This window comes from Salvelinus alpinus, chromosome 7 (genome assembly GCF_045679555.1).
Source record: "Salvelinus alpinus chromosome 7, SLU_Salpinus.1, whole genome shotgun sequence".
Classification (NCBI taxonomy): domain Eukaryota; kingdom Metazoa; phylum Chordata; class Actinopteri; order Salmoniformes; family Salmonidae; genus Salvelinus; species Salvelinus alpinus.
Genome location: NC_092092.1, coordinates 86137437 through 86163144, shown reverse-complemented (window position 1 = coordinate 86163144; position 25708 = coordinate 86137437). Strand labels below are relative to the sequence as shown.

Below are 25708 nucleotides of genomic sequence, written 5' to 3'. Positions count from 1 at the left end.
TAACAGACAGTCACAGACATTCTGGATGGTAACAGACAGTCACAGACATTCTGGATGGTAACAGACAGCCAACAGAGTAACATACATTCTGTATGGCACTAGACAGTAACAGACATTCTGGATGGTAACAGACAGTCACAGACATTCTGGATGGTAACAGACAGTCACAGACATTCTGGATGGTAACAGACAGCCAACAGAGTAACATACATTCTGTATGGCACTAGACAGTAACAGACATTCTGGCAGAGTAACAACAGACAGAGTCGTCAGGTCAGTTATTATGGAGTCTGTTTATTGTTGTGTCTGAAACTAGACCAGACAAGGCGTAGTGATAAGTAATATAAAAGGCATTGTGAGCCCAGCTAGTTGAGGATCCTTCCACAGGCACAGGGTGTGTTTGTGTGTGTCAGTACAGTCACTCTGGTCCGGTCTCAGTCTCTAGATCCTCTGATACAGACGACTCGTTGAGCTCAGCAATCAATGAACCGTCTTCGTTTAGAGTGACCACTGGGAGGTCCTTGTTGGGGTTGACCAATGGTGTCTCGTCTTTGCTCCCGGCCAACGGGGACTCGTGATTGGGTGCAGAGTGTGTTGTTATGGAGATGGAGTTGGCTCCTCCCTCTGGACTCATGTCCCAGTCCTGATCTGCAGGCTGAGGTAGACTGGCTAGAAGTTCCTACACACACACACACACACACACACACAATGCTGTTTCGAAATGATTGTGTGTGTTTGTGCGTGTACAAGTGTGTGTAAGTGAGATTGTGTGTGTGTACCTGTTGTCTGTTCAGGTTGTTGGTCCGTACAGCGGTCAGAAGACTCTTGGTGAAGGTCTCCAACTCATAATATCTCTGATTCTGATTCTCTAGTTGGCTCTCCAGATACTGCACCTCCTCAAGCTGAAACACACAGACACATACTGGCCTGTGCACATCATGGTATGTGTATGTGTGTGTGTGTGTGTGTGTGTGTGTGTGTGTGTGTGTGTGTGTGTGTGTGTGTGTGTGTGTGTGTGTGTGTGTGTGTGTGTGTATGTGTGTTCCATCACCTTAAACTCCAGGAGGTTCTGCATGTTTTCCATATCAGATCCGACCATCTCGACACCATCATCATCATCATCATCATCATCAACCACCTCTATCTTCTGTTAGGAAACACAACCCTCTATAATCAGTGGCTAAATCTGTTAGGAAACACAGTCTCATAACAGTCTCTCTAGTGTCATAACAGTCTCTAGTGTCATAACAGTCTCTCTAGTGTCATAACAGTCTCTCTAGTGTCATAACAGTCTCTCTAGTGTCATAACAGTCTCTAGTGTCATAACAGTCTCTCTAGTGTCATAACAGTCTCTCTAGTGTCATAACAGTCTCTAGTGTCATAACAGTCTCTCTAGTGTCATAACAGTCTCTCTAGTGTCATAACAGTCTCTCTAGTGTCATAACAGTCTCTCGTGTCATAACAGTCTCTAGTGTCATAACAGTCTCTCTAGTGTCATAACAGTCTCTCTAGTGTCATAACAGTCTCTCGTGTCATAACAGTCTCTAGTGTCATAACAGTCTCTCTAGTGTCATAACAGTCTCTCTAGTGTCATAACAGTCTCTCTAGTGTCATAACAGTCTCTCTAGTGTCATAACAGTCTCTCTAGTGTCATAACAGTCTCTAGTGTCATAACAGTCTCTCTAGTGTCATAACAGTCTCTCTAGTGTCATAACAGTCTCTCTAGTGTCATAACAGTCTCTCTAGTGTCATAACAGTCTCTCTAGTGTCATAACAGTCTCTCTAGTGTCATAACAGTCTCTCTAGTGTCATAACAGTCTCTAGTGTCATAACAGTCTCTCTAGTGTCATAACAGTCTCTCTAGTGTCATAACAGTCTCTCTAGTGTCATAACAGTCTCTCTAGTGTCATAACAGTCTCTCTAGTGTCATAACAGTCTCTCTAGTGTCATAACAGTCTATCTAGTGTCATAACAGTCTATCTAGTGTCATAACAGTCTCTCTAGTGTCATAACAGTCTATCTAGTGTCATAACAGTCTATCTAGTGTCATAACAGTCTCTCTAGTGTCATAACAGTCTCTCTAGTGTCATAACAGTCTCTCTAGTGTCATAACAGTCTCTCTAGTGTCATAACAGTCTCTCTAGTGTCATAACAGTCTATCTAGTGTCATAACAGTCTATCTAGTGTCATAACAGTCTCTCTAGTGTCATAACAGTCTCTCTAGTGTCATAACAGTCTCTCTAGTGTCATAACAGTCTCTCTAGTGTCATAACAGTCTCTAGTGTCATAACAGTCTCTAGTGTCATAACAGTGTCTCTAGTGTCATAACAGTGTCTCTAGTGTCATAACAGTGTCTCTAGTGTCATAACAGTGTCTCTAGTGTCATAACAGTCTCTCTAGTGTCATAACAGTGTCTCAAGTGTCATAACAGTCTCTCTAGTGTCATAACAGTCTCTCTAGTGTCATAACAGTGTCTCTAGTGTCATAACAGTCTCTCTAGTGTCATAACAGTCTCTCTAGTGTCATAACAGTCTCTCTAGTGTCATAACAGTGTCTCTAGTGTCATAACAGTCTCTCTAGTGTCATAACAGTGTCTCTAGTGTCATAACAGTCTCTAGTGTCATAACAGTCTCTAGTGTCATAACAGTCTCTCTAGTGTCATAACAGTGTCTCTAGTGTCATAACAGTCTCTAGTGTCATAACAGTCTCTCTAGTGTCATAACAGTCTCTCTAGTGTCATAACAGTCTCTCTAGTGTCATAACAGTCTCTCTAGTGTCATAACAGTGTCTATAGTGTCATAACAGTGTCTATAGTGTCATAACAGTGTCTATAGTGTCATAACAGTGTCTCTAGTGTCATAACAGTCTCTCTAGTGTCATAACAGTTTATATCTGGTGTCATAACAGTTTATATCTAGTGTCATAACAGTTTATATCTAGTGTCATAACAGTATAGTTTACTAGTGTCATAACAGTTTATATCTAGTGTCATAACAGTCTCTCTAGTGTCATAACAGTCTCTAGTGTCATAACAGTGTCTCTAGTGTCATAACAGTTTATATCTAGTGTCATAACAGTTTATATCTAGTGTCATAACAGTTTATATCTAGTGTCATAACAGTTTATATGTAGTGTCATAACAGTGTAGTTTACTAGTGTATACTGCAGTACCACGTTGTGAGCCATGGGAGCGCTGCTGCTGTCCTCTACTCCATTCTCTTCTTCCCTTTGGTACGAATCACTGGTTCCATCTAAAACAACAACACGTGACAGTGCTACTGGGGGCGGTTGTGTTTGTGTGTGTGTGTGTGTGTGTGTGTGTGTGTGTGTGTGTGTGTGTGTGTGTGTGTGTGTGTGTGTGTGCGCGCGTGCGTGCGTGCGCCTCACCCTCGGACAGACAGAAGGACGCTCCATCGTTTAGGTTGTCTCCCAACTCTGGCGTTCCAAGCCCCTCCCCATCGGAACTCAGCGCAGAGGGAGACTCCTCCCCTTCCTGTGATGTCAGGAACACGGCCGGCCCACCTTTAGGGGACGGGATCTCGATGCCCATCAGACGGTACTTCCTCCTCCGGTTCCCAATCCACGTCTGTCAATAAAACACACAGCTCAACATAATATACTGTTAAGATCCACGTCTGTCAATAAAACACACAGCTCAACATAATATACTGTTAAGATCCACGTCTGTCAATAAAACACACAGCTCAACATAATATACTGTTAAGATCCACGTCTGTCAATAAAACACACAGCTCAACATAATATACTGTTAAGATCCACGTCTGTCAATAAAACACACAGCTCAACATAATATACTGTTAAGATCCACGTCTGTCAATAAAACACACAGCTCAACATAATATACTGTTAAGATCCACGTCTGTCAATAAAACACACAGCCCAACATAATATACTGTTAAGATCCACGTCTGTCAATAAAACACACAGCTCAACATAATATACTGTTAAGATCCACGTCTGTCAATAAAACACACAGCTCAACATAATATACTGTTAAGATCCACGTCTGTCAATAAAACACACAGCTCAACATAATATACTGTTAAGATCCACGTCTGTCAATAAAACACACAGCTCAACATAATATACTGTTAAGATCCACGTCTGTCAATAAAACACACAGCTCAACATAATATACTGTTAAGATCCACGTCTGTCAATAAAACACATCACTTAAAAAAATTGAGGAGAGCCGCACACTCTAGGAGCTCAGATGCAAAAACATATACAGTTGAAGTCGGAAGTTTACATACACCTCAGCCAAATACATTTAAACTCAGTTTTTCACAATTCCTGACATTTAATCCTAGTAAAAAGTCCCTGTCTTAGGTCAGTTAGGATCACCACTTTATTTAAAGAATGTGAAATGTCAGATAGTATATATAGTAGAGAGAATGATTTATTTCAGCTTTTATTACTTTCATCACATTCCCAGTGGGTCAGAAGTTAACATACAAAAGTTTTGAAAATGACACAAATATAAATTTTCACAAAGTCTGCTGCCTCAGTTTGTATGATGGCAATTTGCATATACTCTAGAATGTTATGAAGAGTGATCAGATGAATTGCAATTAATTGCAAAGTCCCTCTTTGCCATGCAAATGAACTGAATCCCCCAAAAACATTTCCACTGCATTTCAGCCCTGCCACAAAAGGATCAGGACCAGCTGACATCATGTCAGTGATTCTCTCGTTAACACAGGTGTGAGTGCTGACGAGGACAAGGCTGGAGATCACTCTGTCATGCTGATTGAGTTCGAATAACAGACTGGAAGCTTCAAAATGAGGGTGGTGCTTGGAATCATTGTTCTTCCTCTGTCAACCATGGTTACCTGCAAGGAAACACGTGCCGTCATCATTGCTTTGCACAAAAAGGGTTTCACAGGCAAGGATATTGCTGCCAGATTGCACCTAAATCAACCATTTATCCGATCATCAAGAACTTCAAGGAGAGCGGTTCAATTGTTGTGAAGAAGGCTTCAGGGCGCCCAAGAAAGTCCAGCAAGCGCCAGGACCGTCTCCTAAAGTTGATTCAGCTGCGGGATCGGGGCACCACCAGTACAGAGCTTGCTCAGGAATGGCAGCAGGCAGGTGTGAGTGCATCTGCACGCACAGTGAGGTGAAGACTTTTGGAGGATGGCCTGGTGTCAAGAAGGGCAGCAAAGAAGCCACTTCTCTACAGGAAAAACATCAGGGACAGACTGATATTCTGCAAAAGGTACAGGGATTGGACTGCTGAGGACTGGGGTAAAGTCATTTTCTCTGATGAATCCCCTTTCCGATTGTTTGGGGGATCCGGAAAAAAGCTTTTCCGAAGAAGACAAGGTGAACGCTACCATCAGTCCTGTGTCATGCCAACAGTAAAGCATCCTGAGACCATTCATGTGTGGGGTTGCTTCTCAGCCAAGGGAGTGGGCTCACTCCCCGTGCTTCACGGTTGGGATGGTGTTCTTCGGCTTGCAAGCCTCCCCATTTTTCCTCCAAACATAACGATGGTCATTATGGCCAAACAGTTCTATTTTTGTTTCATCAGACCAGAGGACATTTCTCCAAAAAGTACGATCTTTGTTCCCATGTGCAGTTGCACACCTTAGTCTGGCATTTTTATGGCGGTTTTGGAGCAGTGACTTCTTCCTTGCTGAGCGGCCTTTCAGGTTATGTCGATATAGGAGTCGTTTTACTGTGGATATAGATATTTTTGTACCTGTTTCCTCCAGCATCATCACAAGGTCTTTTGCTGTTGTTCTGGGATTGATTTGCACTTTTCACACCAAAGTACGTTCATCTCTAGGAGACAGAACGTGTCTCCTTCCTGAGCGGTATGACGGCTGCGTGGTCCCATGGTGTTTATACTTGCGTACTATTGTTTGTACAGATGAACGTGGTACCTTCAGGCGTTTGGAAATTGCTCCCAAGGATGAACCAGACTTGTGGAGGTCTACAATTTTTTGGAGGTCTTGGCTGATTTCTTTTGATTTTCCCATAATGTCAAGCAAAGAGGCAGTGAGTTTGAAGGTAGGCCTTGAAAAACAGCCACAGCTACACCTCCAATTGACTCAAATGATGTCAATTAGCCTATCAGAAGCTTCTAAAGCCATGACATAATTTTCTGGAATTTTCCAAGCTCTTTAAAGCCACAGTCAACTTAGTGTATGTAAACTTCTGACCCACTGGAATTGTGATACAGTGAATTATAAGTGAAATAATCTGTCTGTAAACAATTGTTGGAAAAATGACTTGTGTCATGCACAAAGTAGATGTCCTAACCGACTTGCCAAAACTATAGTTTGTTAACAAGAAATGTGTGGAGTGGTTGAATAATGAGTTTTAATGACTCCAACCTCAGTGTATGTAAACTTCCCACTGTAGGTCCAACACTTCATCAGGGTATAATGACAAGCACTGCGGGGTGACTCATTTATATCGTGTCAAAAGACACACAGGTGTAATCAGGGCCGGGTGTGGCCTGATATCATTGGTTAATTATCATATATTAAAATAGCATACAAAAACAAATGGATAGCGTACGATCATAGATACAATTTGGCTCCATAAGCCTAAAAACTTTTACAATAGCAAAATCACAATAATCACAAGAATGGCTTCAGATCAAAGTCTACGTTGAGACCAAAGGGAGCAAGGGTCTTTAAATTAAAGATCCAGGCAGCCTCTCGTTTTAACAATAAATTGTCGAGGTCACCCCCGTCTGTCGAAACATTGGACATAAATATTTTTGCATCTGAGCTCCTAGAGAGTGTGCGGCTCTCCTTTATTTTTTAAAGTGTTCCACTCCTCTAGCCAGCACCTCACCTAAATAGGTGTGCATTTCTTTCGCCTCTAAATCACAACTACTGTTAATACTATACAACACTCAGAGGGAGTGTGTGATTGGCTGATACAGCTGAGAGGAAGCCTCTGATTGGTTGCTACCTTGACTATCTCAGTGTCTACGTTGAGCTGATTGGCTGCTGCGTTGATTTTCTCTCTGCAGACAGAACCCAGACTGGTCATCCCTCGGTCCCAGTACCGCTTCAACTGGCCCAGGTCCACATCACTGAACTGGGTCCTGTCCTGTAGCTACACACACACTATACATTATAGACACATGACAGAGTAGGGAACAGTATAGATGGTCTGATGGTGACAGTGCTCTATTCTCCTAAAGACTGCTAGATGAAGACTTACAGTTCTCTTCCTGGAGTTACTGATGAGCCACGGAGCAGAGGGACTGACTGGAACCTACAGAGGAGAAGAGCAGGAGACGAGAGGAGGAAGGAGGAGACGAGAAGGGGAAAGAGGGGGAGAGGGGAGGAGACGAGAAGAGGAGGAGAGGGGAGGAGACAAGAGGTGGAAAGAGGAGAAGATGAGAAAGGAGGAGAAGATGAGAAAGGAGGAGAAGAGGAAAGAGGAGGAGAGGAGACCAGAAGTATAAAAAGGAGAAGAGAGGAGGAGAGTTACTGATGAGCAATGGAGCTGAAAGGCTGACTGGAACCTAGACAGATAACAGGAGAGGACTGCATGTACAGAACAGTAGTAAACTGTTTCAGTAAAAGTATTCCTATCAATTACCTGTATGCTGGGTTATGCAAAAGGTGAGATCTGTAGTGTTGTAGTAACTGGGTAGTAGTAGTAGTAGTAGTAGTAGTATTAACCCATACCTGTAAACTAAGGGAGGTCTGTAGTGTTGTAGTAACTGGGTAGTAGTAGTAGTAGTAGTAGTAGTAGTAGTAACTCCTACCTGTATACTAGGGGAGGTCTGTAGTGTTGTAGTAACTGGGTAGTAGTAGTAGTAGTAGTAGTAGTAGTAGTAGTAGTAGTAGTAGTAGTAGTAGTATTAACCCATACCTGTAAACTAGGGGAGGTCTGTAGTGTTGTAGTAACTGGGTAGTAGTAGTAGTAGTAGTAGTATTAACCCCTACCTGTATACTAGGGGAAGTCTGTAGTGTTGTAGTAACTGGGTAGTAGTAGTAGTAGTAGTAGTAGTAGTAGTAGTAGTAACCCATACCTGTAAACTAGGGGAGGTCTGTAGTGTTGTAGTAACTGGGTAGTAGTAGTAGTAGTAGTAGTAGTAGTAGTAGTAACCCTACCTGTATACTAGGGGAGGTCTGTAGTGTTGTAGTAACTGGGTAGTAGTAGTAGTATTAACCCATACCTGTAAACTAGGGGAGGTCTGTAGTGTTGTAGTAACTGGGTAGTAGTAGTAGTAACCCCTACCTGTATACTAGGGGAGGTCTGTAGTGTTGTAGTAACTGGGTAGTAGTAGTAGTAGTAGTAGTAGTAGTAGTAGTATTAACCCATACCTGTAAACTAGGGGAGGTCTGTAGTGTTGTAGTAACTGGGTAGTAGTAGTAGTAGTAGTAACCCCTACCTGTATACTAGGGGAGGTCTGTAGTGTTGTAGTAACTGGGTAGTAGTAGTAGTAGTAGTAGTAGTAGTAGTAGTAGTATTAACCCATACCTGTAAACTAAGGGAGGTCTGTAGTGTTGTAGTAACTGGGTAGTAGTAGTAGTAGTAGTAGTAACCCATACCTGTATACTAGGGGAGGTCTGTAGTGTTGTAGTAACTGGGTAGTAGAAGTAGTAGTAGTAGTAACCCTACCTGTATACTAGGGGAGGTCTGTAGTGTTGTAGTAACTGGGTAGTAGTAGTAGTAGTAGTAGTAGTAGTAACCCCTACCTGTATACTAGGGGAGGTCTGTAGTGTTGTAGTAACTGGGTAGTAGTAGTAGTAGTAGTAGTAACCCTACCTGTATACTAGGGGAGGTCTGTAGTGTTGTAGTAACTGGGTAGTAGTAGTAGTATTAACCCATACCTGTAAACTAGGTGAGGTCTGTAGTGTTGTAGTAACTGGGTAGTAGTAGTAGTAGTAGTAGTAGTATTAACCCCTGCCTGTATACTAGGGGAGGTCTGTAGTGTTGTAGTAACTGGGTAGTAGTAGTAGTAGTAGTATTAACCCAAACCTGTATACTAGGGGAGGTCTGTAGTGTTGTAGTAACTGGGTAGTAGTAGTAGTAGTAGTATTAACCCAAACCTGTATACTAGGGGAGGTCTGTAGTGTTGTAGTAACTGGGTAGTAGTAGTAGTAGTAGTATTAACCCAAACCTGTATACTAGGGGAGGTCTGTAGTGTTGTAGTAACTGGGTAGTAGTAGTAGTAGTAGTATTAACCCAAACCTGTATACTAGGGGAGGTCTGTAGTGTTGTAGTAACTGGGTAGTAGTAGTAGTAGTAGTATTAACCCAAACCTGTGTACTAGGGGAGGTCTGTAGTGTTGTAGTAACTGGGTAGTAGTAGTAGTAGTAGTATTAACCCAAACCTGTATACTAGGGGAGGTCTGTAGTGTTGTAGTAACTGGGTAGTAGTAGTAGTAGTAGTAGTAGTAGTAACCCTACCTGTATACTAGGGGAGGTCTGTAGTGTTGTAGTAACTGGGTAGTAGTAGTAGTATTAACCCATACCTGTAAACTAGGTGAGGTCTGTAGTGTTGTAGTAACTGGGTAGTAGTAGTAGTAGTAGTAGTAGTATTAACCCCTGCCTGTATACTAGGGGAGGTCTGTAGTGTTGTAGTAACTGGGTAGTAGTAGTAGTATTAACCCAAACCTGTATACTAGGGGAGGTCTGTAGTGTTGTAGTAACTGGGTAGTAGTAGTAGTAGTAGTATTAACCCAAACCTGTATACTAGGGGAGGTCTGTAGTGTTGTAGTAACTGGGTAGTAGTAGTAGTAGTAGTATTAACCCAAACCTGTATACTAGGGGAGGTCTGTAGTGTTGTAGTAACTGGGTAGTAGTAGTAGTAGTAGTAGTAGTAACCCTACCTGTAAACTAGGGGAGGTCTGTAGTGTTGTAGTAACTGGGTAGTAGTAGTAGTAGTAGTAGTAGTATTAACCCATACCTGTATACTAGGGGAGGTCTGTAGTGTTGTAGTAACTGGGTAGTAGTAGTAGAAGTAGTAGTAGTATTAACCCATACCTGTATACTAGTGGAGGTCTGTAGTGTTGTAGTAACTGGGTAGTAGTAGTAGTAGTAGTAGTAGTATTAACCCCTACCTGTATACTAAGGGAGGTCTGTAGTGTTGTAGTAACTGGGTAGTAGTAGTAGTAGTAGTATTAACCCAAACCTGTATACTAGGGGAGGTCTGTAGTGTTGTAGTAACTGGGTAGTAGTAGTAGTAGTAGTAGTAGTATTAGTAACCCTACCTGTAAACTAGGGGAGGTCTGTAGTGTTGTAGTAACTGGGTAGTAGTAGTAGTAGTAGTATTAACCCAAACCTGTATACTAGGGGAGGTCTGTAGTGTTGTAGTAACTGGGTAGTAGTAGTAGTAGTAGTAGAAGTAGTAGTAGTAGTATTAACCCTACCTGTATACTAGGGGAGGTCTGTAGTGTTGTAGTAACTGGGTAGTAGTAGTAGTAGTATTAACCCAAACCTGTATACTAGAGGAGGTCTGTAGTGTTGTAGTAACTGGGTAGTAGTAGTAGTAGTAGTAGTAGTAACCCTACCTGTAAACTAGGGGAGGTCTGTAGTGTTGTAGTAACTGGGTAGTAGTAGTAGTAGTAGTATTAACCCATACCTGTATACTAGGGGAGGTCTGTAGTGTTGTAGTAACTGGGTAGTAGTAGTAGTAGTAGTAGTAGTATTAACCAATACCTGTATACTAAGGGAGGTCTGTAGTGTTGTAGTAACTGGGTAGTAGTAGTAGTATTAACCCATACCTGTATACTAGGGGAGGTCTGTAGTGTTGTAGTAACTGGGTAGTAGTAGTAGTATTAACCCCTAACCTGTATACTAGGGGAGGTCTGTAGTGTTTTAGTAACTGGGTTGTAGTAGTAGTAGTAGTATTAACCCATACCTGTAAACTAGGGGAGGTCTGTAGTGTTGTAGTAACTGGGTAGTAGTAGTAGTAGTAGTAGTAACTCCTACCTGTATACTAGGGGAGGTCTGTAGTGTTGTAGTAACTGGGTAGTAGTAGTAGTAACCCCTACCTGTATACTAGGGGAGGTCTGTAGTGTTGTAGTAACTGGGTAGTAGTAGTAGTATTAACCCATACCTGTATACTAGGGGAGGTCTGTAGTGTTGTAGTAACTGGGTAGTAGTAGTAGTAGTAGTAGTAGTATTAACCCATACCTGTAAACTAGGGGAGGTCTGTAGTGTTGTAGTAACTGGGTAGTAGTAGTAGTAGTAGTAGTAGTAGTAGTAACTCCTACCTGTATACTAGGGGAGGTCTGTAGTGTTGTAGTAACTGGGTAGTAGTAGTAGTAGTAGTAGTAACCCTACCTGTATACTAGGGGAGGTCTGTAGTGTTGTAGTAACTGGGTAGTAGTAGTAGTAGTAGTAGTAGTATTAACCCCTACCTGTATACTAGGGGGGGTCTGTAGTGTTGTAGTAACTGGGTAGTAGTAGTAGTAGTAGTAGTAGTAGTATTAACCCCTACCTGTATACTAGGGGGGGTCTGTAGTGTTGTAGTAACTGGGTAGTAGTAGTAGTAGTAGTATTAACCCCTACCTGTATACTAAGGGAGGTCTGTAGTGTTGTAGTAACTGGGTAGTAGTAGTAGTAACCCCTACCTGTATACTAGGGGGGGTCTGTAGTGTTGTAGTAACTGGGTAGTAGTAGTAGTAACCCCTACCTGTATACTAGGGGAGGTCTGTAGTGTTGTAGTAACTGGGTAGTAGTAGTAGTAGTATTAACCCCTACCTGTATACTAGGGGAGGTCAGTAGTGTTGTAGGAACTGGATAGTAGTAGTAGTAGTAGTAGAAGTATTAACCCCTGCCTGTATACTAGGGGGGGTCTGTAGTGTTGTAGTAACTGGGTAGTAGTAGTAGTAACCCCTACCTGTATACTAGGGGAGGTCTGTAGTGTTGTAGTAACTGGGTAGTAGTAGTAGTAGTAGTAGTAGTAGTAGTAACCCTACCTGTATACTAGGGGAGGTCTGTAGTGTTGTAGTAACTGGGTAGTAGTAGTAGTATTAACCCATACCTGTATACTAGGGGAGGTCTGTAGTGTTGTAGTAACTGGGTAGTAGTAGTAGTAGTAGTATTAACCCAAACCTGTATACTAGGGGAGGTATGTAGTGTTGTAGTAACTGGGTAGTAGTAGTAGTAGTAGTAGTAGTAGTAACCCATACCTGTATACTAGGGGAGGTCTGTAGTGTTGTAGTAACTGGGTAGTAGTAGTAGTAGTAGTAGTAGTAGTATTAACCCCTACCTGTATACTAGAGGAGGCCTGTAGTGTTGTAGTAACTGGGTAGTAGTAGTAGTAGTAGTTGTAGTAACCCTACCTGTATACTAGGGGAGGTCTGTAGTGTTGTAGTAACTGGGTAGTAGTAGTAGTAGTAGTAGTAACCCTACCTGTATACTAGGGGAGGTCTGTAGTGTTGTAGTAACTGGGTAGTAGTAGTAGTAGTAGTAGTAGTAGTAACCCTACCTGTATACTAGGGGAGGTCTGTAGTGTTGTAGTAACTGGGTAGTAGTAGTAGTAGTAGTAACCCTACCTGTATACTAGGGGAGGTCTGTAGTGTTGTAGTAACTGGGTAGTAGTAGTAGTAGTAGTATTAACCCCTACCTGTATACTAGGGGAGGTCTGTAGTGTTGTAGTAACTGGGTAGTAGTAGTAGTAGTAGTAGTAGTAACCCTACCTGTATACTAGGGAAGGTCTGTAGTGTTGTAGTAACTGGGTAGTAGAATTACTAGTAGTAGTAACCCTACCTGTATACTAGGGGAGGTCTGTAGTGTTGTAGTAACTGGGTAGTAGTAGTAGTAGTAGTAACCCTACCTGTATACTAGGGGAGGTCTGTAGTGTTGTAGTAACTGGGTAGTAGAAGTAGTAGTAGTAGTAACCCTACCTGTATACTAGGGGAGGTCTGTAGTGTTGTAGTAACTGGGTAGTAGTAGTACTAGTAGTAGTAGTAGTAGTAGTAGTAACCCTACCTGTATACTAGGGGAGATCTGTAGTGTTGTAGTAACTGGGTAGTAGTAGTAGTAGTAGTAGTAGTAGTAGTAGTAGTAGTAGTAGTAGTAGTAGTAGTAGTAGTAGTAACCCTACCTGTATACTAGGGGAGATCTGTAGTGTTGTAGTAACTGGGTAGTAGTAGTAGTAGTAGTAGTAGTAGTAGTAGTAGTAACCCTACCTGTATACTAGGGGAGATCTGTAGTGTTGTAGTAACTGGGTAGTAGTAGTAGTAGTAGTAGTAGTAGTAGTAACCCTACCTGTATACTAGGGGAGGTCTGTAGTGTTGTAGTAACTGGGTAGTAGTAGTAGTAGTAGTAGTAGTAGTAGTAGTAGTAGTAACCCTACCTGTATACTAGGGGAGGTCTGTAGTGTTGTAGTAACTGGGTAGTAGTAGTAGTAGTAGTAGTAGTAGTAACCCTACCTGTATACTAGGGGAGATCTGTAGTGTTGTAGTAACTGGGTAGTAGTAGTAGTAGTAGTAGTAGTAGTAGTAACCCTACCTGTATACTAGGGGAGGTCTGTAGTGTTGTAGTAACTGGGTAGTAGTAGTAGTAGTAGTAGTAGTAGTAACCCTACCTGTATACTAGGGGAGATCTGTAGTGTTGTAGTAACTGGGTAACTGTCCCGAGGGTAGGGACCAGGCCTGGAGCTGCTGAGGACCAGGGAGGGGGATGTGAGGACTCTCTCCCCAGATCCTTCTCCCCTGCTGGGGCTGTCCCTCACCCCCTGGCCTCTCTGGAGGTCCCCATGGGCCGTGGCAGCCATGTTGGATAACTCTTCCTCCCTCCGCCACTCATCCTCTTCATCACCCGTCTCCATGGCGATAGAGAGGCAACCAATAGTGTCCGAGGGGTGGGGAGTTTGTCTGTGTTTCTCCAGCCTGCTCCTATCAGACGGCTGTCCTTGTCCTTTTCCCTCCCCTTCCCCCCTCTCTGATAGGCTGAAGACCTGATGAATGCGGGGGGAGTGGTCTGAAGGGGGAGGGAAGGGGGGAGGAGGGGGGGAGGGACGGGGCCTGGGGGGATGAGGTGGGAGAGTCTGGTGGTTGGAGTGAGGCCTTGGCTGGGAGGGTGAGGGCCAGGGGCCAGACTGGAGAGAACCATACTGTCTAGCCCAGCTCCGAGGTACCCCCCCTCCTACCCCGGCCCCTCCTGCTGCCCCCCCGGCCCTGGCCCCACTTGTGGGGAAACCCACCCTCTTGGACAGGCTGTTGATGGGAGGGCCGGGGGGTGAGGAGGAGGGGGGTGAGGAGAGGGAGGGGGAAGAGGAGAGGGAGGGGGTTTTATAGCGAGGAAGTGACAAGGTACCCAATCTGGAGTGGAGCTGGAGAGGGGAGGAGACAGAACTGTTACTCCTGTACTGTGATTGGTTGAGCAGAGTTTGATGGACATGTGCAGGCAGCTCAGAGTCAGAAGGGAGGGGCTTAACAGTGGGCCGGGAACTAGAGGCGGAGCCTAGAGAGTAAATCCCAGTCAGGATGACATCATTGTTGTTGTTGACAGAGCTAAGCGGAGAGGAAGAGGAAGAAGAGGAGGAGGAAGCGAGGAGATGGGAGGAGCCTCTCTGGATGTTCCGAGCCGCCGCCATCTCTGCTGTCAGCATGGCGCCCGCGACTAAAGCCCCGCCTGCTAGTGTGTGATTGGACAGAGCTACCCCAGCCACGCCGTGATTGGACAGAGCTCCCCCAACCATGCTGTGATTCGATAAGGATAAGGAGTGGGATACGCCCGCATTCTGGTCATTCCTCGAGGCCAGCTTCCGTCTCTTGTTCCCCACCCAGGTCTGGAGAGAGACAGACACATAGTTAACACTACCACATCATCACCCAGGTCTGGAGAGAGACAGACACATGGTTAACACTACCACTACTACATCACCACCCAGGTCTGGAGAGAGACAGACACATAGTTAACACTACCACATCATCACCCAGGTCTGGAGAGAGACAGACACATGGTTAACACTACCACTACTACATCACCACCCAGGTCTGGAGAGAGACAGACACATAGTTAACACTACCACTACTACATCACCACCCAGGTCTGGAGAGAGACAGACACATAGTTAACACTACCACTACTACGTCATCACCCAGGTCTGGAGAGACAGACACATAGTTAACACTACCACATCACCACCCAGGTCTGGAGAGAGACAGACACATGGTTAACACTACCACATCATCACCCAGGTCTGGAGAGAGACAGACACATGGTTAACACTACCACTACTACATCACCACCCAGGTCTGGAGAGAGACAGACACATAGTTAACACTACCACTACTACATCACCACCCAGGTCTGGAGAGAGACAGACACATAGTTAACACTACCACTACTACATCACCACCCAGGTCTGGAGAGAGACAGACACATAGTTAACAGTACCACTACTACGTCATCACCCAGGTCTGGAGAGACAGACACATAGTTAACACTACCACTACTACATCACCACCCAGGTCTGGAGAGAGACAGACACATAGTTAACACTACCACTACTACATCACCACCCAGGTCTGGAGAGAGACAGACACATAGTTAACACTACCACTACTACGTCATCACCCAGGTCTGGAGAGACAGACACATAGTTAACACTACCACTACTACATCATCACCCAGGTCTGGAGAGACAGACACATAGTTAACACTACTACTACATCATCACCCAGGTCTGGAGAGACAGACACATAGTTAACACTACCACTACTACATCACCACCCAGGTCTGGAGAGACAGACACATAGTTAACACTACCACTACTACATCATCACCCAGGTCTGGAGAGACAGACACATAGTTAACACTACCACTACTACATCATCACCCAGGTCTGGAGAGACAGACACATAGTTAACACTACCACTACTACATCATCACCCAGGTCTGGAGAGACAGACACATAGTTAACACTACCACTACTACATCATCACCCAGGTCTGGAGAGACAGACACATAGTTAACACTACCACTACTACATCATCACCCAGGTCTGGAGAGACAGACACATAGTTAACACTACCACTACTACATCATCACCCAGGTCTGGAGAGACAGACACATAGTTAACACTACCACTACCACATCATCACCCAGGTCTGGAGAGAGACAGACACATAGTTAACACTACCACTACTACATCATCACCCAGGTCTGGAGAGAGACAGACACATTGTTAACACTACTACTACATCATCACCCAGGTCTGGAGAGACAGACACATAGTTAACACTACCACTACTACATCATCACCCAGGTCTGGAGAGAGACAGACACATAGTTAACACTACCACTACCACATCATCACCCAGGTCTGGAGAGAGACAGACACATAGTTAACACTACCACTACTACATCATCACCCAGGTCTGGAGAGACAGACACATAGTTAACACTACCACTACTACATCATCACCCAGGTCTGGAGAGACAGACACATAGTTAACACTACCACTACTACATCATCACCCAGGTCTGGAGAGACAGACACATAGTTAACACTACCACTACTACATCATCACCCAGGTCTGGAGAGACAGACACATAGTTAACACTACCACTACCACATCATCACCCAGGTCTGGAGAGAGACAGACACATAGTTAACACTACCACTACTACATCATCACCCAGGTCTGGAGAGAGACAGACACATTGTTAACACTACTACTACATCATCACCCAGGTCTGGAGAGACAGACACATAGTTAACACTACCACTACTACATCATCACCCAGGTCTGGAGAGAGACAGACACATAGTTAACACTACCACTACCACATCATCACCCAGGTCTGGAGAGAGACAGACACATAGTTAACACTACCACTACTACATCATCACCCAGGTCTGGAGAGACAGACACATAGTTAACACTACCACTACTACATCATCACCCAGGTCTGGAGAGACAGACACATAGGTAACACTACCACTACTACATCATCACCCAGGTCTGGAGAGACAGACACATAGTTAACACTACCACTACTACATCATCACCCAGGTCTGGAGAGACAGACACATAGTTAACACTACCACTACTACATCATCACCCAGGTCTGGAGAGACAGACACATAGTTAACACTACCACTACTACATCATCACCCAGGTCTGGAGAGACAGACACATAGTTAAACCAGTCAATATTCAGTAGTGTTAACTATGTGATGAATGGGTCTGTCTCCAGAACCCCCCCCCCATTTGTTTTTACACTGCTGCTACTCGTTGTTTATTATCTATGCATAGTCACTTCACCCCCACCTACATGTACAAATTACCTCTACTAACCTATATCCCCGCACACTGACTCGGTACCCCCTGTATATAGCCTCCTTATTGTTATTTTATTGCGGAGGATAACAGGATAACAGCTGATGGATAAATACCCTGCATTAGAGGATAACAGCTGATGGATAAATACCCTGTATTAGAGGATAACAGCTGATGGATTAATACCCTGCATTAGAGGATAACAGCTGATGGATTAATACCCTGCATTAGAGGATAACAGCTGATGGATTAATACCCTGCATTAGAGGATAACAGCTGATGGATTAATACCCTGCATTAGAGGATAACAGCTGATGGATAAATACCCTGCATTAGAGGATAACAGCTGATGGATTAATACCCTGCATTAGAGGATAACAGCTGATGGATAAATACCCTGCATTAGAGGATAACAGCTGATGGATAAATACCCTGCATTAGAGGATAACAGCTGATGGATTAATACCCTGCCTTGGAGGATAACAGCTGATGGATAAATAATAATAGGAGTGTATAGATAAGAGGTCATAGATCGTACCTGCATCATGCTGAATGTATAGATAGAGTATAGATATAGAGAATACATCGTACCTAAGGCCCTATAAAATCCACGATGCAGAGAACGCAGAAAAAAAGTGGTCTCTTGAAGTGGTTGTGGACTTAGAAAATGGACTTAGAAAATAGTAGAAAAATAACTACATTGGATGTTCTACGTGTGATTGAGAGCAAAAACCTGAAAAAGACTGGAGGAAACGGAATTTGGGAAGAAAAAACCCCCCAACAGAACCAGGCAAAACATTTATCGATTTTCTATGTCCCTACATACCCGCACCACACTGAAGTCCAGCTTGGTCTCCTGAGCACACTGAAGGATCAGCTGGAAGCAGCTCTTGCTCTGATTGGTCATCCCGTTGTCATAGTAGCTCTCCAGGACTCGCTGCTGCTCCAATGTGAACACAGACCGCAGGTTCATCTGACGGAGACACGGCATTGGTCAATAAACTAGCCAATAAAAACAACAGACAACATTGAGTTCACTAGCTCTTCCTTTCAACCAAAAATGTGCTTCTAGTCTGTATGTAGACCTATATACACAGTGGACAAAACATACTTGTAGTCTATACCCAGTCTGTATGTAGACCTATATACACAGTGGATAAAACATTGACATAGACTGACCAGGTGAATCCAGGTGAAAGCTATGATCCCTTATTGATGTCACTTCTTAAACCCACTTCAAATCAGTGTAGGAGAGGAGACAGGATAAAGAATGATGTTTAAGCCTTGAGACATAGAACACCTTCGTAATATTGAGACGCACACCGTTTGCCCTCAGAACAGCCTCAATTCATCTGGGTTTGGACTCTACAAGGTGTCGAAAGCATTCCACAGAGATGCTGGCCCATGTTGACTACAATCCTACCCACAGTTGTGTCAAGTTGGCTGGATGTCCTTGATGACCATTCTTGATACACACGGGAAACTGTTTAGCGTGAAAAACCCAGCAGCGTTGCAGTTCTTGACACAAACCGGTGCGCCTGGCACCTACTACCCCGTTCAAAGGCACTTAAATATTTAGTCTTGTCCATTCACCCTGTGAATGACACAATCCATGTCTCAAATGTCTCAAGACTTAAAAGTCCTTCATTAACCCGTCTCCTCCCCTTCATCTACACCGATATAAGTGATAATAACAGTGACATCAAAAAGGGATCATAGCTTTCACCTGGATTCACCTTGTCGGTCTCATGGAAGGAGCAGTTTTGTACACTCAGTGTGTATATATAGTGGGGCAAAAAAGTATTTAGTCAGCCACCAATTGTGCAAGTTCTCCCACTTAAAAAGATGAGAGAGGCCTGTAAGGCAGCTCTTTGGTCTTGGCCATAGTGGAGTTTGGAGTGTGACTGTTTGAGGTTGTGGACAGGTGTCTTTTATACTGATAACAAGTTCAAACAGGTGCCATTAATACAGGTAACGAGTGGAGGACAGAGGAGCCTCTTAAAGAAGAAGTTACAGCTATGTGAGAGCCAGAAATCTTGCTTGTTTGTAGGTGACCAAATACTTATTTTCCCCCATAATTTGCAAATAAATTCATAAAAAATCCTACAATGTGATTTTCTGGATTTTTTTTCTCTCATTTTGTCTGTCATAGTTGAAGTGTACCTATGATGAAAATCACAGGCCTCTCTCATCTTTTTAAGTGGGAGAACTTGCACAATTAGTGGCTGACTAAATACTTGTTTGCCCCACTGTAATAGGTATATTAGAATATAAAGGCTCATAGCCCAGCTGGTCTGGTTTCTCGAGCCACAGTCTGTGTGTATTCAAACAGTATATAATAGATACACTACCCTTCAAAAGTTTGGGGTCACTTAGAAATGTCCTTGTTTTTGAAAGAAAAGCAAAAATGTTGTCCTTTAAAATAACATCAACTTGATCAGAAATACAGTGCAAAGAAAAAGCCATATCTCAGACTGGCCAATAAAAAGAAGAAAGATTAAGATGGAAAAAAGAACACTGGACAGAGGTACTCTGCCTAGAAGGAGAGCATCACGGAGTCACCTCTTCACTGTTGAAGTTGAGACTGGACAGAGGAACTCTGCCTAGAAGGACAGCATCCCGGAGTCGCCTCTTCACTGTTGAAGTTGAGACTGGACAGAGGAACTCTGCCTAGAAGGACAGCATCCCGGAGTCGCCTCTTCACTGTTGAAGTTGAGACTGGACAGAGGAACTCTGCCTAGAAGGACAGCATCACGGAGTCACCTCTTCACTGTTGAAGTTGAGACTGGACAGAGGAACTCTGCCTAGAAGGCCAGCATCCCGGAGTCACCTCTTCACTCTTGAAGTTGAGACTGGACAGAGGAACTCTGCCTAGAAGGCCAGCATCACGGAGTCACCTCTTCACTCTTGAAGTTGAGACTGGGCAGAGGAACTCTGCCTAGAAGGACAGCATCACGGAGTCACCTCTTCACTGTTGAAGTTGAGACTGGACAGAGGTACTCTGCCTAGAAGGCCAGCATCACGGAGTCACCTCTTCACTCTTGAAGTTGAGAATGGACAGAGGAACTCTGCCTAGAAGGCCAGCATCACGGAGTCACCTCTTCACTCTTGAAGTTGAGACTGGACAGAGGAACTCTGCCTAGAAGGCCAACATCACGGAGTCACCTCTTCACTGTTGAAGTTGAGACTGATGTTTTGCGGGTACTATTTAATGAAGCTGCCAGTTGAAGACTTGTGAGGCGACTGTTTATCAAACTAGACACTAATGTACTTGTCCACTTGCTCAGTTGTGCACCGGGGCCTCCCACTCCTCTTTCTATTTTGGTTAGAGCCAGTTTGCGCTGTTCTGTGAAGGGAGTGGTACACAGCGTTGTACGAGATCTTCAGTTTCTTGGCAATTTCTCACATGGAATAGCCTTCATTTCTCAGAACAAGAATAGACTGCCGAGTTTCAGAAGAAAGTTCTTTGTTTCTAGCCATTTTGAGCCTGTAATCAAACCCACAAACACTGATGCTCCAGATACTCAACTAGTCTAAAGAAGGACAGTTTTACTACTTCTTTAATCAGACAACAGTTTTCAGCTGTGCTAACATAATTGCAAAAGTGTTTTCTAATGATCAATTATCCTTTTAATATGATAAATTTGGATTAGCGAAAACAACGTGCCATTGGAACACAGGAGTGATGGTTGCTGATAATGGGCCTCTGTACGCCTATGTAGCTATTCCATAGAAAACAAAAAATCTGCCGTTTCCAGCTACAATAGTCATTTACAACATTAACAATGTCTACACTGTATTTCTGATCAACTTGATGTTATTTTAAATTGCTTTCTTTCAAAAACAAGGACATTTCTAAGTGACCCAAAACTTTTGAAAGGTAGTGTATATTAGAATATAAAAGCTCCTAGTCCAGCTGGTCTGGTTTCTCTAGCCACAGTCTGTATGTATCCATTCAGTATATAATAGATATATTAGGCAACGCGGATTGCCTGGATACAGCCCTATTGGCCATATATCACAAACCCCCGAGGTGCCTTATTGCTATTTTAAACTGGTTACCACCGTAATTAGAGCAGTAAAAATAAATGTTTTGTCATACCCGTGGCATACAGTCTGATATACCACGGCTGTCAGCATTCAGGGCTTGAACCACCCAGTTTATAATAGAATATAAAGGCTCATAGCCCAGGTGGTCTGCTAGTGGTTTCTCACCGTCTGCAGGCCTCGTTTCTCCTGCCATTCCTCCATACTGCTGCTACTGCAGGGGGGCAGATCAGCCATACAGCAAAACCACAAGCAGGGCCAGGCCGGGGTGAGGTCTAGGCAGCAGGGCCAGGCCGGGGTGAGGTCTAGACAGCAGGGCCAGGCCGGGGTGAGGTCTAGGCAGCAGGGCCGGGGTGAGGTCTAGGCAGCAGGGCCAGGCCGGGGTGAGGTCTAGGCAGCAGGGCCAGGCCGGGGTGAGGTCTAGGCAGCAGGGCCAGGCCGGGGTGAGGTCTAGGCAGCAGGGCCAGGCCGGGGTGAGGTCTAGGCAGCAGGGCCAGGCCGGGGTGAGGTCTAGGCAGCAGGGCCAGGCCGGGGTGAGGTCTAGGCAGCAGGGCCAGGCCGGGGTGAGGTCTAGGCAGCAGGGCCAGGCCGGGGTGAGGTCTAGGCAGCAGGGCCAGGCCGGGGTGAGGTCTAGGCAGCAGGGCCAGGCCGGGGTGAGGTCTAGGCAGCAGGGCCAGGCCGGGGTGAGGTCTAGGCAGCAGGGCCAGGCCGGGGTGAGGTCTAGGCAGCAGGGCCGGGGTGAGGTCTAGGCAGCAGGGCCGGGGTGAGGTCTAGGCAGCAGGGCCGGGGTGAGGTCTAGGCAGCAGGGCCGGGGTGAGGTCTAGGAAGCAGGGCCAGGCCGGGGTGAGGTCTAGGCAGCAGGGCCAGGCCGGGGTGAGGTCTAGGCAGCAGGGCCGGGGTGAGGTCTAGGCAGCAGGGCCGGGGTGAGGTCTAGGCAGCAGGGCCGGGGTGAGGTCTAGGCAGCAGGGCCGGGGTGAGGTCAAGGCAGCAGGGCCCGACAGCAGATACCCTCTGTCCGTCCGTCTGTCCAGGGGTTATGGTGGTCTGGCTGCAGTACTGGTCATGCTAGCTGTCTCCTGGGCTGCAGGGGCTGAGACATGGTGCAGGGTCTTCGTCTGTCTGAGGTTCTACAAGACCAGAAAGTGTCATCAGTTAGAGTGGAATCAATGGAAACTTTATTAACCAGAAGATCTCATTTCAGCTTTTCCATAATAGACTGCTTTATATGTTTATATTTATAGTTGTCATATTTTTATAACATCATTCTTCTTCTATGGTGGTGTGTTTTAATCAGAGAATGATAGAGGACTCCTCTTTTATCTGTCCCATTACGGCGTCTGTGTGGGCATGGGCAGCACCATTAAGGCCATCTCCATTTTGAAGTGGTACATTTCCTGCTTCTCCTACTTCTATGAGTTGGTAACCAAACTGAAAGGGTGCATACTATCGCCTAGAGTATTCTGTTTGAATAGGTATAAAAACAAGGTTGGCGATTACCTGCCACCTGCAGTTATGGAATGTTTGCTCACCACTATAATTCATTGGCTGATCCCTCCTGATGACCTAAATGGAATTATGTGATCCTTCCTTAATCGATAGGAAGTCCCACCCAGTTGACTACTTAAAAATGGTGGAAGTCCTCAATGGCACTGCCCATGCAAAACTGGCTTTTGGGCATTTGTGAGCTCTATCAATTAAACTTCAAACTAAGGGCTTTTATTGGCATGGGAAAGGGCTTTATTTGCATTGGAAACATATGTTTACATTGCCAAAGCAAGTGAAATAGATCAACAAAAGTGAAATAAACAAAAAATGTACAGTAAACATTACACTCACAAAAGTTCCAAAAGAATAAAGACATTCAAATCTATGGTTTTAATAGACTGGAAGAGAGCTGTCACATGACCATCACATGATCTCACCTGGTCACATGACATGAAGTAGAACAGGTAACACACCTGTGGACATTTCATACACTCAGATTATAAAACCATAGTAGTAGAGTAGAACTAGCAAATTGACTGGGCTCTGGATCAGTGCTAGCTGAGTGGGACCTGGATCAGAGCTAGCTGGCTGAGTGGGACCTGGATCAGAGCTAGCTGGCTGAGTGGGACCTGGATCAGAGCTAGCTGGCTGAGTGGGACCTGGATCAGAGCTAGCTGAGTGGGACCTGGATCAGAGCTAGCTGGCTGAGTGGGACCTGGATCAGAGCTAGCTGAGTGGGACCTGGATCAGAGCTAGCTGAGTGGGACCTGGATCAGAGCTAGCTGGCTGAGTGGGACCTGGATCAGAGCTAGCTGGCTGAGTGGGACCTGAATCGGAGCTAGCTGGCTGAGTGGGACCTGGATCAGAGCTAGCTGGCTGAGTGGGACCTGGATCAGAGCTAGCTGGCTGAGTGGGACCTGGATCAGAGCTAGCTGGCTGAGTGGGACCTGGATCAGAGCTAGCTAGCTAGCTGAGTGTGACCTGGATCAGAGCTAGCTGGCTGAGTGGGACCTGGATCAGAGCTAGCTGGCTGAGTGAGACCTGGATCAGAGCTAGCAAGCTAGCTGAGTGGGACCTGGATCAGAGCTAGCTGGGTGAGTGGGACCTGGATCAGAGCTAGCTAGCTAGCTGATTGTGACCTGGGTCATGGCTAGCAAGCTAGCTGAGTGTGACCTGGATCAGAGCTAGCTGGCTGAGTGGGACCTGAATCGGAGCTAGCTATGTGAATGGGACCTGATTCTGAGCTAGCTAGTTGAGTGGGACCCGTTCAAACCTTCCTTGGTAGTATATGAGAGGTGACGGATGTGTCTGGCCTCCACTACCAATACAGCGTATCGATTATGTGGAGCCATGTAACGCATTATAACTTGGGAGGTTGCAATAACTGAACTTGCTAGATTTCTAGTTAGCAATATTTGCGCTATCAAGTCAGTAGCTAGCTATAACTAACGTTAGCCCACCTCAATCAACACAAGCTAATGCTAGCTAAGTGTCAGCATCCCAGATATATCTAGCTACTAGTTAGCTAGCTAGCTAAGCAGTACCAAAGTAACAGAAAATAGTCTAGACGCGTTGTTGAAAAGCTATGATTGTTAGCTTTTCATCATTGTTTTGATGATGATGCTGTTGCTAATTAGCTAGCCAGACAGTCTCTTCTAACCCAACAGCAGCGGGGCTAGTGGCTTTCCATCTTCACCCTCCCGTTTCAGCATTTTGGCAGGCTCACTGCGCATGGCCATTGAATGAAAAAATTGAAACATTGCAAAGCGAATTGATGTAGAAAACGCACATCCACCCATTCCGCCACAAGGGAAGAGAGAGGAGCAGATTAAGAATTCCCACACAGGAAGCGGAATGATCTAACTTTCCGACAGCTAGCTTTCAGACAACCAACAACCCGCTGAAAGCGCCACAACACAACAATAACGCGGAGAACACGTCATACTAACAAGACAGGCCATGGCAGCCATAGCCAGGCCACTAGAGCCGAATAAACTTTTCCTTTAAATCCCGTCCTAACATGGTCACTCTCTCTGACCCCTGCCTACAGCGAACTGAAGTCGGAACTCGTCGAAATCTGGCAGTGAAGTAATTTTGGCATGTACCTGTTTTTGTCGTCAAATCAAACGACCGCTCGAATTCATCAGATTTCTTCAGCAGTCCCCTAGCCAGACAATGAAATCAAAACGTCCGATCATCAATTCTAATCATGATCGTGACGTATACGCAGACAGGAGCCAATTAGATCTCGAAATCAGGGCTGTGACATTCAACCCAGTAATGTCCCGCCCAGCGATGACTTTGTGGGTAGGAGAGAGAAAATATTTATACTGAACAAAAATATAAATGCAACATGTAAAGTGTTGATCCCATGTTTCATGAACTGAAATAAAAGATTCCAGAAGTGTTCCATACCACAAAAAAGCATATTTATCTTTTTTTTTAACCAAATTTGTTTACATTCCTGTTAGTGAGCAAATCCCCCTTTGCCAAAATAATCTATCCACTTGACATGTGTGGCATATCAAGAAGCTGATTAGAGCATGATAATTACACAGGTGCACCTTGTGTGGGGGACAATAAAAAGCAACTCTAAAATGAGACTCGTTTCAGGAAACTAGGCGTATGTCACACATCACTACTTCACAGGAGGCATTTGAACGTAAACATTATTTTTTCCCAAATGCATTGATTGACAGAAATGCCTTCTGGAACATTTGAACTTTCATGTGCCATAATAACAAATGTACATGCCATCTGTAAATCCGAATACAATTGCTGAATTACATGCCTAGATGGCTTGCCACAGGGAAAAAAAGACAGGAACCTTCCCGCTAGCCATGATTGACTGAGATAATGGATGGGCTAGACATGTCAAGAGATGAGTTCGGATTGGTCTGATAGGCTAGACATGCCGAGAGATGAGTTCGG

At 44.7% G+C, this 25708-nt stretch overlaps 1 protein-coding gene across 4 annotated transcripts; it reads right to left on the bottom strand.

Annotated features, from left to right (window-relative positions):
* Window positions 1-274: 274 nt before the first annotated feature.
* Window positions 275-25003, bottom strand: LOC139581795 (highly divergent homeobox-like). Of its 4 annotated transcripts, none has more exons than XM_071411971.1 (11): window positions 24883-25003; window positions 21461-22419; window positions 18072-18218; window positions 13540-14745; window positions 7207-7260; window positions 6952-7098; window positions 3388-3586; window positions 3172-3251; window positions 1052-1147; window positions 780-902; window positions 275-679 (listed from the first exon to the last, which is right to left on the bottom strand). In XM_071411971.1, the coding sequence occupies exons 2-11, from the start codon at window positions 21527-21529 to the stop codon at window positions 419-421; spliced, it is 2382 nt and encodes a 793-aa protein (XP_071268072.1). In that variant the 5' UTR covers window positions 21530-22419; window positions 24883-25003; the 3' UTR covers window positions 275-418. The 4 variants fall into 4 exon arrangements, with proteins under 4 accessions (XP_071268072.1, XP_071268073.1, XP_071268075.1 ...); XM_071411972.1 differs by having other exon boundaries at window positions 1052-1144; XM_071411974.1 differs by lacking the exon at window positions 6952-7098.
* Between the last annotated feature and the right edge of the window lie 705 nt (window positions 25004-25708).

Coding starts and splice junctions, on each gene's coding strand:
- LOC139581795 (XM_071411971.1), bottom strand. CDS start 21,529: ATGGCTGATCTGCCCCCCTGCAGTAGCAGCAGTATGGAGGAATGGCAG. Junction 18,219..21,460: donor AGAAACGAGGCCTGCAGACG/GTGAGAAACCAC, acceptor TGTCTCCGTCAG/ATGAACCTGCGGTCTGTGTT. Junction 14,746..18,071: donor TGGACTTCAGTGTGGTGCGG/GTATGTAGGGAC, acceptor GTCTCTCTCCAG/ACCTGGGTGGGGAACAAGAG.